This window comes from Bos taurus, chromosome 3 (assembly GCF_002263795.3).
Source record: "Bos taurus isolate L1 Dominette 01449 registration number 42190680 breed Hereford chromosome 3, ARS-UCD2.0, whole genome shotgun sequence".
Classification (NCBI taxonomy): domain Eukaryota; kingdom Metazoa; phylum Chordata; class Mammalia; order Artiodactyla; family Bovidae; genus Bos; species Bos taurus.
This window is the reverse complement of record NC_037330.1, coordinates 42,394,125-42,410,159: the sequence shown is the minus strand read 5'-3', so window position 1 is coordinate 42,410,159 and position 16,035 is coordinate 42,394,125. Positions and strand designations below refer to the sequence as shown.

At 36.1% G+C, this 16,035-nt stretch overlaps 1 protein-coding gene across 1 annotated transcript in view; it reads left to right on the top strand.

The window, feature by feature from the left end:
- Positions 1 to 62: 62 nt before the first annotated feature.
- SLC30A7 (solute carrier family 30 member 7) overlaps positions 63 to 16,035 on the top strand; it is a 94,034-nt gene continuing 78,061 nt past the window's right edge. The window contains 3 exon segments of the mRNA NM_001083760.1: positions 63 to 310; positions 529 to 630; positions 14,787 to 14,900. Of these exon segments, the coding sequence (NP_001077229.1) occupies positions 231 to 310; positions 529 to 630; positions 14,787 to 14,900 (296 nt within the window). The 5' untranslated portion in view covers positions 63 to 230.

Genomic DNA, 16,035 nt, shown 5'->3' with positions numbered 1-16,035 from the left:
AGTCCCGCCCTCGGCCCCTCCTTCCCCCTTTCCCGTCCCAGGACGCGTTGCGCGGCCCGGGCCGGAAGTCGCCCGGTTCCCGGGTGTCTGTCTGAGTCTGTGTCTGGAAGCGGCGCGCGGCCCGGGACGGGCAGTGGGAATCACATCTGAAGCGTCACCTGTATCACTACCATCTCCCACGGAGCCACTACTAGAGGGGAGTAGACCCGGCCCTTCGCCGGGCAGAGAAGATGTTGCCTCTGTCCATCAAGGACGATGAATACAAACCACCCAAGTTCAATCTGTTCCGCAAGATCTCAGGCTGGTTTAGGTGCGGGGAACTGTGTTTGCGGGAAGTGGGTGACCGGCACAAGGGGAGAAGGCCCAAATTTAAAGATGGCCCGAGGTCCAGGGAGGGAGCGTCTGGGACACACTCGTTCGTGTGAGGAAAGGAACGTGTGGACTGGGAGGGTCTTAAAAGGGTACCCAGCGTCCGGGTCTGGCACTCCTTTGACTTTCCCCGTTCATCCCCACTTGTATCACGCCTAGGTCTATCCTGTCGGACAAGACGTCTCGGAACCTGTTTTTCTTCCTGTGCCTGAACCTCTCTTTCGCTTTTGTTGAACTACTCTACGGCATCTGGAGCAACTGGTAACCAAAGGGGAAAAGGGTTGGGGCGGAAGCAGGGGGTGGGGGAGACGAAGCTCTGTTTGCTTAGTGCCACGTAGCTCTTCACCGGAGGCTCAGGTTTTGCCTTTGCCACCACCTATGCCACTCAGTTGCTTTTTCATATCCACACCAGTCTGGCACGGTTACATTTCTTAAGAGCCGAGGCCATCACGTGCAGCAGTTAAGATTTAGGTCCCCGCCTCTTTCGCCAAGCACCCCCACCCCCGACTCCTTCAAACCAGGGTGACAAGTCCCCTCCTCATTTTGACAGATGGAGAGAGTCTTTTGTTTTTGCACACCTGAGCTTTGCCCACTTTCTTGGAATTGGGAGAAATCTTTTTCTTCCCGTTCTGTGGGGTAGTGGTATTAGGAATTGACCATTAAAATTGTGGGAGAGAATACCTGACATCTTATACTTAATTTAATACTAGTTCTTGAAACGAGGGAGAGGTTTATAAAGGAGATATCTGGAGAAACATGCTTCATTCTCTTTACTTTTATGCTGAAACTCTCAAGGTTTTCTTTTGGTCTTGACTGTGCTTAAAGATCCCACATAGTTTTCTAAAAGCTTTTCATCTCTTGAGTTGGTGGTTTTTGGTGTCACCTTTGATTCTTTTTGTTTTTGTTTTTAACTGCTTTGGGAAGAGGTCTGTCCAGTGTAACTCTGTGGAAATGCAGTAATGTTATCCAGGTGTTTGCAGTTGAATGCTTAAGGTCTAGTAAAATTGTTGGGCTAAGGAAAAGATCATCTCACTTCTAGGTGTATTGATTCTTCTTTAAATATCATACTTGTCTTATAATAGCCAACATTTCAAAATTTTATATAAAATTTCAGTTTTTTCTTGGATTCCTTGAAATAGATCTTGGACCCCAAATTTAAGAACCTATGCCATCTATGCTTAATTTTCTATTAATTTAATAAACTAAGTCTCTTATCCTTTAAGGTCCATTTTCAGAGAGAATTGGTGTTTTTGGTCTTTATTGAGATTGAACAATGAATGACATTAGGTGATACCACCAGTTTTTGTGACATGTATACTTTTATATGAAACAGTAGACTTTTAAATTCAAATGTCAATTTAATTTTATCAGAACTACTCAGCAGATTATGCCAGTTACTGGTTTAGTCACCACTCAAATGTAAAAGGCATATTGAAACATAATAAAATCTCAATGTATGTAATCCCCTTTTTAATCATTTGGGGATCAGATATATGTGTCCTGTAATATTAATACCCTTTGATATGTTGTACATGTTAAAAGCATTGTATCATCTTAGTTTGTATTGAAATAACCGTACTTTATTACAAATATGTAATATTACATATAATATATGATATAATAAATATGTTCTATTACATATAAATATGCAATATTTATGTTTTACATTTTCCTCTTCCTAAGTTATGCCATATTGTGGCGTATGTGCTGGCTATTGTCAAGGGTCTATCTTGGTTTGCCTGTGTACAGTTTTGCTATAGTTATGTTATATTACAGTACATTTCACTGTGGCCTTCCATTGCATAAATTACTAAGTGAGATGTCTTATTCAAGTGATTCATATTTGAAGTACCTAAACCACCTGTCTATGGAAAGTTAGGTATATAGTAATTCTTTTGATCTGTAGAGATCTGTTGAGGAAATCACTAGGACCATTGTTTTCTAGGCGATTAGTCAGTATTCATCAGGATATAAAGAAAACATCAATGGTGCATGGCTTGTTCTGCCTTTAGGTGGCTTGTTCTTTTGACTTTAAGCCTCTTCTCAGTTTACTCCCTTCTTTGTGTTGTATCTTTGCAATCTAGCTCTGAACTACTGTCTGTCATGCCTAGATTAATGAGAGGGTATGCATTACTATGTTAACCTCCACGCCCACAATCATTTATTTTTATCACTTGATTGGGAGTACAAATGTGTTTCTGTTGAAGCCTTAGTGGACCTAGAAGTTGCTTGGGCCTTTTCATAATCTGACTTTTTGTCTTATTTAGACACCACAAATTTGGAGCCCCTTTGTAGACTGATTAGCAGTTTCTTTACATGACTAAATTATCTCTGTTCCTGAAGGTTCAATTAGATTTTAAGTTCCTTGAGTAAATTCCTTACCAAAACTTGTTTTCTGTTTTTGTCATAGTTATTTCTGTGTTCCTTTGTGTTCTGTAAAAGTAGTTTCAAGATGTTATGAGATGTCAAAAGTTTTTTCCATTATGGAATTAAAAAATAGATAAAACACACTTTCTCTTCATGAATAAAGGTTCATAGAAACATTTGACTTCATTGGAATGAATGTTAAATAGTTTTGGTTCTGATTCAGCACCTTCATTTTAAATAAGAACTTAATTTTAGTTGATTTGTATTTTTGATAATGAGACTGTGTCATCAGTGGAGAACAGCTAAGCTCTTTGTATATTTTCCCTTATTAAATATCTAGTACTTTTTACCTTTCCACTAGAATGTAAATGTTATTAAAGTGGAATCTTTTCTATCTTATTCAGGCACCTTACTACATGGCACATAATATGTTTAATACATGTTTGCTGAATGAAAGAACAAAGGGATAATGAATATATGGATTTAGTCTACCAATACTAACCCTGCTAACTATGCTGTTTGGGGCAGGGTTGCGGGGAAGAACATTAAGCCCCTTCTTTCTCTGTTATTTGTAGCAAAATGGTAGGAATACCATATGTGATCTTTTCTTCTATGGTTCTTTTCTTTCTAGCATTTTATTTTCATTTACTTATTTACTGTTGAGTAATCTTGAGGTAGTATAGTATATATAACAATGTGGTTTTCTACTATCTAGGATTAAATTCTTTCTTCAGTTTTAGGAAAACCCCAAATTAGTGACTGCCTGAGGAAAATAAAATTTTATTTCCAAAATGGCTATTACAGTTCCAGCCATCCCTAGCAGCAGAATATCCAGAATGCAGACAAAAAGAGATAAAAAGTATGTACAGTGTCTTTTAAGGAGACTTTTTGGACACTGGCACACAACACTCTTCACCAGTATTTCAGTGGCTAAACCTTTATCGCATTGTTCATGTCTAGTTGCAAATGTCATCTTTTTTCCAATCAACCAGGTATTCTGAAAGTCATGAATTTTTTTACCAATGATGAAAGGAAATATGTAGGCTCAGAAAGTGGGAACTCTTCTACAGGTGGAATAGTATAAAAGGCCCAAGGAGTTTTCTACTTTCCAGAGTAGTAGAAGAGCTTAGAAGCATCAGTTACCCAAGTATTTTCTACTATACAGTGATTTTTTTTCCCCTAGTATCTTAATATAGTTTGCCTTTTTTTGTTGTTGTTTTAATGCTCTTCTATTTTATGTTTACCTCACTGTTTGAATTTTTAATTTTCAATGATATTTTCTACCAAAGCTGTTAACAACCATTTTCCTCTTAGGCATAGAGGAAACTCATCTAACTCTAAAGATAAATGTCTTTGTATTAGCAAAGTAATTACTTGTTTAAGAAATGTTTTAGGCCCTACTAATCACTGTTTCTGTCCTACTTCTGTGTAATAGGTCACAGCATATGTTTGTAAAGTAATTCCTTGGTAAAATGCTTCCACTAGTAACATTTTTTCTATGGCATTAAAGATTTTAAATATCTTGAATTTTTATTGACTTTTACCTTCTGAAAAGACATTACTTACCAGGTTACAGTGATGACTTCTTTTGCTTTTCTGTCTTTTTTTTTTAAACTTTAAAAACATAGATTCCTCTTCCATTTTGCTGAGAATTCTACCTTACAGGAAGGGGTTATATGGAATGTAGTGGAGTTGTGAGTTTTTTGCCATAACTCTCATTAGTTTAACAACTTACACAAATATCAGGATTCTAAGGATTTTCTATTTTCTTGCTAATTAATTGATAGTAAATAGTTTCCCCCTTTCCATCTCATGGAACTCAAGTTGATGATTCCCTGTGTTCAATTTCAAGTTAATCTCTAACAGCCACTATAAATATGCTGTTAGCTTAGTTACCTATAGACCTTTAAATTTTTTATTATGGAAAATGTATGTAAAAGAGAGTTCAGTGGACCTCATGTCTCTGTCACCCACCTTTAATGTTTATTAATATGTGGCCTGTTTTGTTTCATCTGTTGTATCTGTCACCATTGAATTGTTTTAATGTGGATACCAGCTACAGTATGATTTCTTACATATCAATAACTACTTCAATTGGGTCTAAAAGATAAGAGTCCCCATTTTTACTATAATCCAATTGCTATTCTTGGACTTCCTGGTAGCTCAGCTGGTAAAGAATCCACCTGCCATGTAGAAGACCCCGGTTTGATTCCTGGGTTGGAAGATCCGCTGGAGAAATAGGTTACCCACTCCAGTATTCTTGGACTTCCCTAGTGGCTCAGATGGTAAAGAATCCAGCTGCATTGCGGGAGACCCGGATTCAATCTCTGGGTAGGGAAGATTCCCTGGAGAAGGGAATGGCTACCTACTCCAGTATTCTGGCCTGGAGAATTCATGGACAGAGGAGCCTGTTGGGCTACAGTCCATGGGTTCACAAAGACTTGGACACACTGAGCAACTTTCACTTCACTTCAATGCTATTCTTACCTATAAAAATACATAATTTATTAATATCAAATGTCTAGTGAGTGAGTGTTCATATGTCCCTTATTGTCTCAAATTCTGTTTGAAGTTGGTTTTACAAATCAGAATTTAAACAAGATCTATGGTATTTGACGGAGAAGGCAATGGCACCCCACTCCAGTACTCTTGCCTGGAAAATCCCATGGACAGAGGAGCCTGGTGGGCTGCAGTCCATGAGGTCGCTAAGAGTTGGACACGACTGAGCAACTTCACTTTCACTTTTCATGTTCATGCATTGGAGAAGGACATGGCAACCCACTCCAGTGTTCTTGCCTGGAGAATCCCAGGGATGGGGGAGCCTGGTGGGCTGCGGTCTATGGGGTTGCACAGAGTTGAACACAACTAAAGCGACTTAGCAGCAGCAGCAGCAGCATGGTATTTGATTGATATGTCTCTTAAGTCTCAGTTTATCGGTTCTTTCTTTCTTTGTCTTTTCCTTCAATAAGCCTTAGATAAAATCCCTTTCATAAGTCTCTTTGGCCAGATGTTCTGTTCACATTTGTTATATTTTGCTTTAGTGATCACGTTTCCGTTTTTATATCTTAAGAAGTTTTCTTTATTAAAATACCTGTAGAACGTGGTCACTTAAACAAAGTTTAAAAATACACTTTAATATTTAGTGTTTAAAGATCAGAGCCAAAAACAAGTATGCTGCTTTTAGCAACCAGTTTTTTAAATCAAGTTACATTTTGTGTGTAAATCATATAGCCTTAAGAATTCTCTATGCTACCTTTATTTTCTAAGGATTTTGTGCCAGGTAGCTTAAGTGATAATTCATAATCAGAAACATTTGCTGATTGAAGATAAGCAGTAAAATTGACATTCCTCATGAACACTGGTTTAATATATGATAAGTGAGCAGAGAGCTAGAAGCAGACTATTTCACATGAGTTTGCCTACATAGATGCAACTAAGTAATTCTCACGATTGGGGTTCACGCTCTCATAATCACAATGCTTTAAGAGAACATCATGTTCTGCCACCTCAAAAGAGGGAGTATTTTTTTCAGGTAGAATCATATTTTATGAAATGTTGGGGAAAAAACCATTTTAATGACAAATTTATTTAAAATTTAAATAAAATTATATCATTTTGATGAGTATTAAAACTGCCACACTACATTTAATTGTTAGAAAGGAATCTGATTCCTCTATCAGAGGAATCTAAAGGAATCTGTATTCCTCCTTTATACAGAAGAGGTTTATCATTTTTTTCCCACTATTGAGGCAGTCTTTGGTGTCTATTGACACCAAATATAAATAAATCTGTTATAAAAGAGATGGTGTATATTAATTTTCTAGGGCAGCTGTAACAAAGTACCACAGGCTGGGTGACTTAAACAACAAAAATTTGTTGTCTTATAGTTCTGGAGTCTAAAAGTCAGAGATTAAGGTATTGTCAGGATTGGTTCCTTCTGAGGTCGATGAGGTCGGTTGCTTTGCTGGCAGTCTTTTGTGTTCCTTGGCTTGTCTAAGCATCACCTGATCTCTGCCTTATCTCTACTTGGCCGTCTCCCTGTGTACATGTCTGTCTGCAGATGTCCCATTTTATAAGCAGAGCAGACATATTGGATTTGGGCCCACCTGACTGACTTAATCTCTACAAATTATGTCTGCAGTGACCCTATTTCCAAATAAAGTCACATTCTGAGTTACTGGAGATGTAAAACTTCAACTTAGAAATTTGGGGGAGAATACAGTTCAACCCATAACAAGATTTTAGTGTGTGTGTGTATATATATATATATATATATATATATGTGTGTGTGTGTGTGTGTGTGTGTGTGTAGATCAATAAATCAGTGAATTTTAAAGTTTATATTTATTTAGCATAAATACCTTGCCTTCTTCTATAACTAATTTACAGTTATTTAGAATAAAAGTCATATATACAATAAAACCCTCCAATTAAGAAATAAAAACATTTAAAACTATATACAGAGAGGAAAAATAAACCTGTTAAATATGTGAAGTGAAGTAAAGTTGCTCAGTCGTGTCTGACTCTTTGCAACCCCATGGACTGTGTAGCCCACCAGGCTCCTCCCATGGGATTTTCCAGGCAAGAGTACTGGAGTAGTTGCCATTTCCTTCTCCAGAGGATCTTCCCCACCCAGGGATAGAACCTGGGTCTCCCGCATTGTAGGCAGACGCTTTACTGTCTGAGCCACCAGGGAAGTTAAATATGTAGACTACTGTTGTTACTGAAACTGACTTTTGAATTTAGTTATAAAATCTCATGAAATCAAGGCAGAGTGGGTAAAAATTCTCATTGTCAACTGTATTGTTTTATCAGAATAGAGAGAGAGTTTTTTGAAACCAAATTTAAAAAATAACTTACTATATCATATCAGAACATAGAAAGCAAAATCATAAACAATCTTTATTGATTTTGTAACACATTACAAAGATTTTCTTCAAATGGGTCTTCGTACCTCAAAATTTAAATTATTATTTTTAGTGTTAAGGGTCAAGTGTGTAGTTTCAAGTGATCTGTTCAAGGAAAAATCTTAAAGTAACTATAAATCTGAGAGGCTTACTTGATTGGCAAGAACCTTACTTTGTCCTCCTCAGGTATTGATTTTCTCATTCAGCCTTTTCATTTGTTCACTCATTCTTGTTCTGCTTTGAGTTGGGTTTCAGGTAAGTATAGACAGTACTTAAAACTATTTTATGCATCTCTGTATATTTGAATAAAATATACAAGGTTCATGATAAAATTTAACACATTTTTCAAAATGATTTTTGAGGAACTTGTAAATTTTTGTTCTTTTCTGTGTGGGTGAGTAATATGCTTTACTTCAGTTTCTAAGTTTATAATTATCCTAAATTACAAGGAAATTTAAAAACTGCTTTTTCTACTTCAGTGAAGGTTTTTGATTTTCAGTTTGTAGCAGTTACAACTGAAGAAAGCTCTGACATATATCCAAATATTAAGAGCTATGGATCATGCTGGGAATACTAGATATTAATACTAATATTAATAGTAACAGAAATAATGGGAATATCGATGTGGGTTTAGTGTGACAGGCACTGTAATATGTTGCATAACTATAATTCAGTTATAACAATTATAACACTTTTTACTGTTACCTGTTTAAATGGTGCTAAATTGAGGTCAAAAGTAGTTAAGCAAGTTGACAGTCACAGAACTAGTAAATGGTAGAGCTGGAATTTGAACCCAGATACTTTGACTTCAAAAGTAGTACTCTTAACCATTCTGATACTTCTTATTTTTAAAGATTGAACTGCTGATGCACTTGCTTTCAGAATGTTTCTGTTGATCTATCTTAAAGTTCCCTGATGATGCTCAGCTCTGTCCAGTCTGTGGTTAAGGCAGTTGGAAGAATTCTTCATCTCTGACACCTTATTTTTTGTTAAATTTTTTTTTTGGTACTTCCCATTTTGCTGAAATTTCTTACTGATTCATGAATTTTTTTCCCCCACCTTTCCCATAGATCCTTTATTAGTTATAGTTCTGATAGTTCCTATATCTGGGTCAATATTTTTGTCTGGTTCTGTTAACTGCATTATCTCTTTACTAGTTATTTTTCATCCTGTTATTTGTGTTTCTTGAGATTTTTGATCAAAGGCTGGATGTTACGAGTAAAGAACAGTAGATATTGAAGTAATAGTATTTATTACTAGGAATAGGTATGTGTCCTCTGCCAGTCTATTAGTTGGTTAGGCCTTTTACTTCCAGTATTCTTGTATGCGTGTGTCACAGAAGCTCTGTCTTTGTGCTCATGGTGCCCTTCACCTGCCAAGCTGTAGATGATTATCGATCCTTACTCTGTGTGAGGTTTGGGGTGAGGGCAGAGGGGCATTCATTATCTTGACAAAGCCTCAGTCTTAGGCAGGCCCTTTGAGCCTGGGCCTTGAGGGTGTGCTTTTCATTTGATTGTTTTTACATTTTTACTCTTCCCTTCATGACAGTGAAAGTCTGTCACATATATGAGGATAGTCTTGGGTAAAAGTGAGTTTCTTGCTAGCAGAACATGTGCTTTGTGTTGGTACACAGTCCTCTGCCCAAAAGGATTTCCTGCCCTACCCTCCTCTTTCAGTGTCTTTCTTAAAAGCGTGTATAATATGAATCTTTAACATCACAAATAATATGTGACTTCATGTATCTTATAAGAACTTAATAATAATGCAGTTCCATTTCATTTTGTCTTTTGTGCTTTAACTGTCATACATTTCACTTTTATGTAAACCCCACAATATAGTGTTCTTTTCGCTTTATACCTGAGGTTAATAAAAAACCTTTCCTCTTGACAGCAGATAGTAAATATTTTAGGCTTTAAGGGTCATAAAATCTCTGTCACAGTTTCTCGATTCTACTGTTATAGCACAGAAATAGCCATAGACGATATATAAACAAATGAGCATAACTGTGTTTCAGCAAAACTTTATTTACAAAAATAGATGGTGGTCCAGATTTAGCCCATGGCCTATAGCTTGCTGACCTTGCCTTAGATTGTCGGATATCTTTTTAAAAAATAGCTTTATTGAAATACAATTCAAATACCTAAAATTCTCGCATTTATGTTGTATGGTGAATGGCTTTTAATGTATTTATAGAGTTGTAAAATCATCACAACAATCCATTTTGGAACACTTGTATTATTCCAGAAGGAAGCTTTAAAGCCCTAGCTATCACCCTCCAATTCCCTTGTCCCCTGATCTGTCCCAATTTTAGGTGATCACTAATCTACTTTCTGTCTCTATATATTTGCCTGTTCTGAACATTTCATATAAATGGAATAATTTACGTATAATCCTTTGTGATGGTTTATTTCATTAGCATAATGGCTTCCAGGGTAGTCCATGTTCTGCATGTATCAGTATTTCATTTATTTTTATTGCCAAATAATATTTCAGCAATATGAAAGAATTCAGTTTCTCCATCAATACTTGTAGTTATTGGACTTCTTTTTCTTAATTTATTTACTTTTAATTGAAGGATAATTACAATATTGTGTTGATTTCTGCCATCCAGCCACATCAATCAGCCATAGGTATACAAGGACTTTTTTATTCTGGTCATCATAGTGGATGTGAAGTTGTTACTTACCATCATTTTGATTTGGGTTTAATGATGTTGAGTAACTTTTGTAGTGCTGATGGCCATTTGCATGTCTTCTTTGGAGAAATGTCTATTCAGATCCTTTATTCATTTTTAAAAAATGGATATTTTCTGCCTTTGAAGAGTTTTAAGAATTCTTCATATATTCTGGATACAAGCCTTTTGTCAGATATATGATTGGCAGATATTTTCTCCCACTTGTACATTGTCATTTCTTGATATTGTCCTTTGAAGCATGAAAGTTTTAAAATTTCAGTGATGTTCAGTCTGTGTTCCTCTTTTTTTCTTTTATCGCTTATGCTTCTGATGTCATATTTAAGAAACCATTGCCTAACCTGACGTTGTGAATGCTTTAGCTCAGAGTTCCCCAACCACTGGACTTGTTCTGGGCCATGGGCTGTCAGAAACCAGGCTCAGAGCAGGAGATGAGTGGGTCCCTGTGCTCCTCTTCGCTCACATTACTGCCTGAATCTTCTGCCCCATTGTTCTCATTACCACCTAAACCATGCCTACCCCTTTCCCATCTGTGGAAAAGTTGTCTTTGTGAAACCAGTCCCTGGTGCCAAAAAGGTTGAGACTGCTAGTTTAGCTTTTATGTTTAGGTCTTTGATCCATTTTAGGTTAATTATTGTGTATAATATGAAGAAAGGGTCAAAAATAATTTTTTTTGCATGTGGACACCCAGTTGTTTCAGCATCATTTGTTGGACAATCTAAATTCTATTCCATTGATCTGTGTGTTTATCCTTATCCTAGTACCATATTGTTTTTATTACTGTAGCTTTATAATAAGTTTTGAAATTGGGAAGTGTGAGTTCTCCAACTTTGCTTTTCTTTTTCAGTATTGTTTTGGCTGTTCTAGATTTCCTGCTTTTGCATATGAATTTTAAGATCAACTTGTCAGTTTCTCCAAAGAGGTCAGCTGGGATTTTAATAGAGAATAAATTGAATCTGTGGATCAATTGGGGAAGTATTGACATATTAACAGTATTGTCTTATCCATAAACATGGATATCTTTCCATTTATTTAGGTCTTCTTTATTTTTTTAAAACAATATTTACAGTTTCCAGAGTGTAGCTTTTGCACTTTTTTTTTTGATAAATTTATTCTTTAGTATTTTTTGATGCTATTATAAATGGAAAATTTTTAAATTGCATTTTGTGCATCACTAATGCATAAAATATAATTCATTTTTGTATATTGATCTTGTAGCCTTCAACCTTGCCAAATTGATTTATTAGTTCTAATAGTTTTTTAAATTGTCCTTAAGATTTTGCATATATAAGATCATGCCACTTGCAAATAGAGATAGTTTTTACTCCTTCCCTTCCAGTCTAGGTGCTTTTTATTTCATTTCCTGCCTTGTTATACTCTCTAGTACAATGTTAAATAGAAGTGGTGAGGGGACATTTTCATCTTGTACCTAATCTGAGAGGAAAGCATTCACTCTTTGGGGCTTCCTGGATGGTTCAGTGGTAAAGAGTCTGCCTGCAATGCAAGAGACACAGGAGCCGTGGATTTGATCCCTGGGTCAGGAAGATCCCCTGGAGGCAGAAATGGCAACCCACCCCCTGAAAAAATCCACGGACAGAGGAGCCTCACAGGTTACAGTCCAAAGGGTTGCATATAGTTAAACATGACTGAGCACACACTCACACATTCAGTCTTTGGCCATTATAATGATGCTGATCTTAGCTGTGGGTTTTTTGTAGATGCTATTTATCAGTTCAGGAAGTTCCCTCTACTGCAAGTTTGTTGAATGTTTTCATCATAAAAATGTTGGGTTTTGTCAAATACTTTCCTACCTCTATTAAGATGATAGTGTGGTTTTTGTTTCTCATTCCATCGTCATGATGTATTTTATTGATTGATTTTCATGTAGTTAACCAACCTTGCATTGTTGGGGTTGTGGGTTGTGGGTTGTGGTCTGTACTCTCTTTTTTTTTTTTGGTGAATTTGATTTGCTAGTGTTTTGTCGAAGATTCTTGTGTGTGTGTGTGTTTGCAAAAACTACTGGTCTCTAGTTTCCTGTGATGTCTTTGTCTGATTTGGGGATCAGAGTAATACTTAAACAATAAATTGGGAAGTATTCCTTCATCTTCTAGGAATTGATATTTATTGTTCTGTAAATGTTTAGTAGGATTTACCAGTGAAGCCATCTGGGCCTAGGCTTCTTTTGTTGTTGAAAGTTTTAAAAGCATTAATGTATTCTGCTTACTTTCTATAAATCTGTTTAGACTTCTTTTTGACTCAATTTTGCTAGATTGTTTAGGAGTTTGTATATATCATATAAGTTACCTAATTTGTTGGCTTATATTTAGTTGTTCATAGTAATTTCTTATAATCTTTATTTTCCCTAAAGTCAGTAGTAGTGTGTCACTTTCATTGCTGATTTTGGTAATAATGAGCCCTTTCTCTTTATTGTTGGTCACTTTAGTTAAAGGTTGTGAATTTTACTATTATTTTCAAAGAACCAACTTTATTGTTTTATCCTCCTTTTTTCTGTTTTAAAGGTACCTTTTCTGTTTTAAAGTTACTTTTAAAAGTATCTTTTAAAGGTACTAAAAGTTAGAAAAATTATATTTAATATTTCCCCACGTGTTTATCATTTTCAGTGATCTTTATCATACAAATCTAAGTTTCCATGTGGTATCATATTTGTACTTAAATTAACTTTTTATTGTAGTTCAGACCTGCTAGCAGTGAATTCTCTTAGTTTCGGTTGTCTGAAAAGTCTGTTTTGCTTTCATTTTTGAAAGATGTTTTACACAATATAGAATTTTAGTTGACACATTTTTTGTTTTTCAATACTTTAAAGATATTCCTTCATTGCATTCTGCCTTGAGTAGTTTCTGATGCAAAATATGCTATTAATCTTTAGCTTTGCTTTTATATTTCCAGTTTTTCTTTCTTTTTTTTTTTTTGACTGTTTTCAGAATTTTCTCTTTCTGTTTGGTATTCAGCAATTTGTGAGTTATGTAGGGTTTGGCCTTCCTAGGATCTCATTAAGCTTCTTGGATATGGAATTTGGTTTTTTTTTGTTGTTGTTGTTGGTTTGTTTGTTTTTTCCATTAATTTTGGAAAACTCTAATCATTTTCTCTTTAAATACTTTTTCTACCATATTCTTCCCCCTCCATAACTGAGAATCCAAATACATGTGTCTGTCTGATGCTTTGACAGATTTTGAATTTTCTGTTCTTGATTTTCCATTCCTTTTCTTGTGTTTTACTCTGGATAATGTAGTTTGATCTCACTGATTCTTTCTCTCTGTGTCCTGTCTGCTCAGAAGTCCATGTATATTATTTTTAATCTTCAATATTATGATATTTAAATTTTTTTTTATCATTTCCATTTGATTATTTTCTAGTTTCTATCTCTGATCATAAATTTTCCCCAGCTTTGTAACACATCCTTTAACATATTAATCACATTTTATAGTTCCTATTATAATATAATCTCTGGGACTTTTCAGATTCTGCTTCTTTTGACTGTTTTAGCTTTTGACAGTAGGTCTTATTACTTTTTCCCCCTTGATCTTGTTAATATGCCTTATAAATATTTATTGAGTGCTGTATGTTATGTGTAAAAGAACAGTAGAGACTGAGGTTAGTAGTATTTATGACCAGAGGTGTGCACATCTTTTTTTTTTCTTTTTTTGGTCAGGCCATTAGTGTGGGGGTTTTGTACCTATCTAGTCAATAGTTGAGCTGGGCTATTGTGTTTTGGTATTATTAGTTACCATTCTCAGGTTTCAGCAAGCCCTGCATACCTGCGCCATAAGGGAGGAGTCTCTCTGCTCTTTCTTGGCTCTCAGAGGTAGATTGCTGTTGTCTTTTGCTTTAGGCAAGGCTTTGGTTGGAGAAGTGCTGGTGCTGCTGCTAAGTCACTTCAGTCGTGTCCGACTCTGTGCGACCCCATAGACGGAGAAGTGGGGGGATGGGTATTTGGTTCTCCTTTTGCAGCCTCAGTATTGGGCAGGCCCTTAACCCCTGAGTGTAGGAGTGAGTGTTGTTAATGTTCTGCCCCATTTCTCATCCCTCTTGCCAGAGTTGTATCAAAAAAAGAAGAAAGGGCCTTGCTCCTCTTCTAACAGCAGACCTTTGCTTTGTATCAGTGTAAGGTCTTGAGCCCAAGCTGGCTTCCCCAGTTACAAATAGCTGTTTTTTCTGTTTCTCTTTCCAGTCGACCTTTGCTAGTCACCAGAGGGTGAGCATATTCCTACCTTTCTTTCAGTAGCAGCTGGGCTCTTCCTTGGGTAGGAGGGTGTGAGGGTGTCTTCTTAAACACTTAAAAATTATCTTAGATATTTTTCAATATATCATATTTCAGTGTTGTCCTTTTATAAGATTAGTTCCTGATAAGCAGAGGCTGAATCTTAGATTTTTAGAGGATGACTGCTATTTGATTATTATTGTAATATGCCAATGTGTTTGTTCTTTTCCAGCTTAGGTTTGATTTCCGACTCTTTTCACATGTTTTTCGATAGCACTGCCATTTTGGCTGGATTGGCAGCGTCTGTTATTTCAAAATGGAGAGATAATGATGCTTTCTCTTATGGGTAAGACCTTTTTAAAAACATTTTTATTGAAGTATAAGAAATACAGAAAATAATACATAAATCTCAAGCTCACTTAATTTTCGCAGTTGAACACACTTATGTAACTTGAATCCTTGAAACCGCCCCCCGTGTCTCCTTCTAGTTTCTTTAACACTCACCTTCTACTTTCCTGATTTGATGGGTTAGTTTTGCCTGTTTTTGGACAATATATAATTAGAATCCATAATATGTAAATTTTTTTTGCATCTAAGTTCTTTTGCATCTTGATTTTACCAGAGAATTTCAGGTGAGATTGTTACTTACTAGATAGGGGAATTTCCCAGCTCTTAACCTTTTCTTTTTTTTTTGTTTGAGAGAAGAGGAGGAAAAAGAAAAAGTTTCAGAATATGAATGTGATCATGTTTCTTTATTTTTCATTTTTGGTTGATATTTTGTTTTTGTTTATGTATTGTCTTCAGCTCTGCCTTTATGTATAATATTTCTCTTACTTTTGCTGAATTCAGATGATTAATCAAATATTAGGAAAGTGTTTTTATGCTGAAGGGACTTGCTCTGAACATCTGGTCTCACTTCTGAGCCTTAGTAACCTTAGAGTCAGAGCTTTCTTTATGCCACCTCTGATTGGGAGGAACAATGGGGTTTCCATTATTTGATTTACTCTGCCTGAATGTTTTCTTTCTTTCTTTTTTTTGAGCCCAGAGTATTTTACAGTGTAGTTACATTTATGCATTGGCAGCACTCACGCTTTGTCTCTCTTCCACCTGCTTCCTTGTCCCTACTTCCCTCTCACCTGCTTGTTTGTTCAGTTGCCCTAGGTCTTTCCCCCTCTCTTTTTTGAGTGCTGTCTCACATTCTCACCTTTCTTTTCTGTCTTTCCTGTTTTCATTCCATCTCTCATTCTTGTCCCCATCCTCCTACTCATTTTTCTCCCCTTTGTTTCTCCTAAATTCCCTTTTCTCCTTTTCTATTCTTTCTTTCTAGTTACCTGGGTCTGTGTTCAGGTTTTTTCTCTTCCTCTCCCTTCTACTCTCATTCTTTGTCCTTCCCTCCCATCTTTTCTCTTATTTTTTCCTTTCTTCTATTCTGTCCCTCTGTACTATTCCACTGTACCCCTCAGGTTCTTTCTTTCTCTCCC